Source organism: Mytilus galloprovincialis, chromosome 1, assembly GCF_965363235.1.
Source record: "Mytilus galloprovincialis chromosome 1, xbMytGall1.hap1.1, whole genome shotgun sequence".
Lineage (NCBI taxonomy): Eukaryota > Metazoa > Mollusca > Bivalvia > Mytilida > Mytilidae > Mytilus > Mytilus galloprovincialis.
Genome location: NC_134838.1, coordinates 127,423,223 through 127,427,841, shown reverse-complemented (window position 1 = coordinate 127,427,841; position 4,619 = coordinate 127,423,223). Strand labels below are relative to the sequence as shown.

Below are 4,619 nucleotides of genomic sequence, written 5' to 3'. Positions count from 1 at the left end.
ATTTTAAACCGAAACATGATCGAATGTGAAAAAATATTGGTAACACTCGGCTAATAAGATAAAGAAAATAACAACACTTAGACAATATTTTGTCTATTTAGTTATTCTTTTAACTTTGTGCCTGCAGCAGAAAAGCCCGAACATACTAAAACAAGCAGGTTCATTTTTTCTATTGTATACAATTATGTAACACCAGTGGCGTAGACAAAACATTTCCCATTGCGGCGCTGCAATACACTCACAAATGGGACAACATCCTGTCTCCAGAACGAGGCTAATCCGGATCTGTAAGCTAGCAGTTGCGACTTCATTGCCTGAATATTATCTTACGCAACAAACGAAAAAGGAAATAACACGGATATTTGATGAAGCGTAAATAAAAGTGAACATACCTGTAAACTTACCGGCGAATGAACGATGATCTTAGTATATTAATTTTGTAAATGACCTCAATAACATTAAAACAGAATAATAAACGTGCTGAATTTTAAAAGATGATAAATGGTAAGTCAAAAATTTATTTTGATTTTGATATTTTCTTTATATTCATTAATTATCTTTTAACGCAATCGTTCTTGTTGATATTTCAAGTCATTTTTTTATTGTTTCTTTGGAATAAATGTTGCTTTTATATTCAGGTTAATATATATGTATCTATATAGTGCATTTAAGCTATTAAATGATTCATATATAAGGGAAAAAAATAAGAATATTACATTAAAATTGAGAGAGAAGGGAAATATATAAATAGACGTGAGAATGTTAACATAATCTACATGTAAAAATGACAACATACATGTTCTATGTGATATGTTTATAGGTACATTCTGCATGATATGACATGCTAACGCAGTCAATCGGATGTACGATATGTTCACAAAAAAATCCAAGTTTAAAAAAATAGTCAAATTATAAGCAACTTGATCGAGTGCTAATTAAGGCTGTATTTCTTATATACTCATTCATATAAACGTTCAGTCCGACAGTTTAAACAAATGACATTGTATTAGCTTGTTAAACAATCACTAACGAATAAAGCAAGAAAAATGGCAGCGCCCTTTATATTCCTTAAATAGAAATGAAGGTCAACAGGTTATGTACATGACACTATTAATTATACCTTTACAGAAAATAATAGTAAGTCGGTCTCGACATATTTCTGTCATATCTGTCCTGTCTTCTTTTTCTTCTTCAGTTTGAAGGCGTTGTCTACGGTTTAGTTATTATAATGTTTATGCTTTTTGAAAAGTAAATTCTGAATTAAAGTATTAAAATAAACCAAGGCTTCAGGTCACATCTCATCTGTCTACGCACAGAACAGATAGAGTGTAGATATTATCTATTTCAAATGAAATTATTGATGATATAATAATATTTTTATAATGACAACACTAACAAAAAAGTGTTATTATAATTATTATTATTATTTTTCATTATTATTATTTTTCATTATTATTATTATTATTATTATTATTATTATTATTATTTATCATTATTATTGTCATCATTAATATTATCATTATGTAATTATTATTATTATTATTATTATTGTTATTATTATTATTATTATCAATTATGGAAAATCTTACTTTCTTAATGATAAGCATTTTTCTCATTCCATTGCTTGAAGGTTAATATTGATGTTACCCATGTCAATAATGACATATTTTATTTTCTACTTTATGTGTTTTCTTACATTCTGATATAGTCAGCCAACACCTACTAATTTTCATTGTCGATATTTGTCCTAAAAATAGACATATTAAATTACCGCTTTTGTTTTTATCAAAAACGAATTTCGTCCAAAACAAGCCCCCTTGTGTTAACACACAATATGCATAACCGACGATTTTTTTACATCATAAGAAAACAGAAAAATGTTTCCTTTTATTTCATATAATGATTACTTTTTTATTACTTGAATTGAGTGGACTTCCTTGACGAATACCTTAAATGTAAAGAAATTAATTTTATAATAAAAATTATGAGTACTATGAGGTCAAGGTTATAATTTTTTGTTTCGTTTACTTGATTGCTAATACAAATCTTTGTTTGATTAAATATTATTCAGTCTGTACAAGAAAAAAAACCTTCTTCTGATTGACAAGTAGTAGACAAAATTCATGTAGATATGTCAAAATCTGAATATATTATACCACGTGATACCAAATATTACCTTTTATATTGTTATGGTGTCTTTCAGAATAGAAGAACAGAATAGATAATTAAGAATGATAGACGTACGTGTAATTGTGATCCTTTTTCTCCTTACCTGTCCGCTAGTTATTATGTCACCCTTAAGAGGAGAAGGTGAAAATGGTGAACAGTGTCCGGGTAATTATTGCTCAATGTTTGAAGGAATTTGTAAAAATGGTGGTACTTGTATAAGTATTGGATGTAAAGGTGAATGTGAATGTACAAAAGAATTTACTGGACATAATTGTGAAGTTCCAATCACCGCTTTAACAACATTAGCTCCAGAAAAGAAGACTGAAGCTCCTAAAAAGAAGGAAACAAAACCAACAACTGACAATACAAATGAAAAAATGAGTGTCATATTATCGTTATTCCGTATGATGTCTCATCCAAGACCAAAAGTAACGAATCATATCGTCAAGAAAGAAAATGTCATAAAAGTCAGCAACAAAAAAGACAGTGACAAGGATTCACAATCAATTGATCGCACACGAGAAAATTTCCCATCCAGGTTTGAGCCACTATCAGAGAAGAAGCAAGACGAATCATCAAACGACAAAGAGTCTTCAGATCGTCCAAAACAAAGTCAAAGGATTAAACAAATAAGCAACGAGTATTCAGATCGTTCAAGGGAAGTCCCAAGGACAAAACAAACAAACAAAAGTAACACCCAGGATAATGGAGGTGAATCCGAAAGCAAGTCGCTTATTACAGAAAGGGTCGACAAAAAAATAGTTTTTACAAGTGAATCTGTTGAAAAGAATGAGATTTCTACGGTAGCAAAGAAAACATCTGATAAAAATACAACAGAATTATCTTTAACGACGTCGGATACATTAAACATTATAAATACGACTCCAAAAACAACGACGCACCTAACTGTTGCTGCAATACAAGTAAAAACTGTCAGTCCGCTTTTATCAACAACAAATTCAACCATTCAAAGTACCCCTTCATCAATAAGTACAACTCCTGATAAGGTAGAAAAACGTATTAATGAAGACGCACTGACATTTAGTGGAAAAGCAAGAAAAGTTGTGCCAAAAGTATTCCATGCACCGAAATGGCGATCTCTCCCTCAGGAAACAACAACAGTTAAAACAAATGTTCTAATAGATGGAAAAATAGACGAACAACAAAACCATTTGTCTTTAAATAATTCAGACATTCTGGCTCACATGGCAAATGCTGGAGATAAAGTTTTGAGCTCGACAACCTTATCGAATATGTATCTTACTCATACACTTCTGAGTAAATCACGAATATTTGTTTCGACTGTTCCAAATAAGACAATAAGACCGAAAAGCACTAAGAAACCTCCAGTGACTTTAGACAATGCAAGTACACAAAGTCAAGTTCAAAATAATGGTGGGAAAAATAAACAATCAGCAGTAAAGGAGAGAAGTACTTCTGTTGATCTGGCTAAGGAAGAAATTGCATTGGCTGCTAAAAGAATTGTAATTGCAAATAGTTTTGTGGTGACAACAACGTCATTACCAATAAAATCGATAAATGTGGGAAATGTAGGAAATTTAGTCTCTATAACACAACCCCCTTACGTCAAATCCACGTCACATATGTTAAAACAAGGCACACAAAATATGGCAACAAAAACCAGTACAATATTACCAATAACGAACAATTTATCGACATCGTCTTTAAAAAACCTTGAAACAACAACGACAAGTATTGGTATTTCAGGCAAATCGCCAACAACAGTCACGATGTCAACAACGAAATCTCCGTCAAAACCAAGATTAAGAAAATCTCTTCTTTCGCACAATTCTGGGGACATTCAAAATCATAAACGGACAAACTACTAGAAAACATGTGATTTAATGGATCAAAGAAATCGATTTCCATATGAATGACTGGTTGATGGAGACCAGAACAATAAAAGTTATTTGTAATCTGTGATATAATTAAATGACAAATGTGACGGAAATCATTTAGTATGCAGCTAACTTTAGACAATGCTCGTTTATCTTCTGCATGTCTAGCGGGCCTAGACTTCGTAGATATATATACATCTTTTTTTCCATCACATTCCACATTTATGAATCCAAATATGTTTTGTGCAATCATAATAGTATTGTAATTGAGTTATAAGACTTTTTTTGCCAGGTATGTAATCATATTAAAACAGAAAACATTTATTAGGCTTATGTCATTTGTTACACCACTTTTTTTTAATATAGAAGTAATCAGTAATCCAAAATGTGTCTACTTTATTGTATATTAGGTTAAGTAAGTAGCGGTTCCTCTAACTGAAAATTAATTTTCAGTATCTTTTTAATATGTTAGCTTATTCTTGTTCAGGAATTGCAGATGTTACTCTAACAACTTTTCTTAATCAACAATAAGAAACAAATATAGCTTTGGACTAGATAATTAGAAGTGGTATTTGTTTTTATCTAATATCT

At 30.7% G+C, this 4,619-nt stretch overlaps 1 protein-coding gene across 1 annotated transcript; it reads left to right on the top strand.

Moving 5' to 3' along the window:
- Positions 1-236: 236 nt before the first annotated feature.
- On the top strand, positions 237-4,352 carry LOC143058426 (uncharacterized). The gene is made up of 2 exons (XM_076231916.1): positions 237-504; positions 2,204-4,352. Exon 2 carries the CDS (start codon positions 2,232-2,234, stop codon positions 4,017-4,019), a length of 1,788 nt encoding a protein of 595 aa, XP_076088031.1. The 5' UTR covers positions 237-504; positions 2,204-2,231; the 3' UTR covers positions 4,020-4,352.
- Positions 4,353-4,619: the final 267 nt, after the last annotated feature.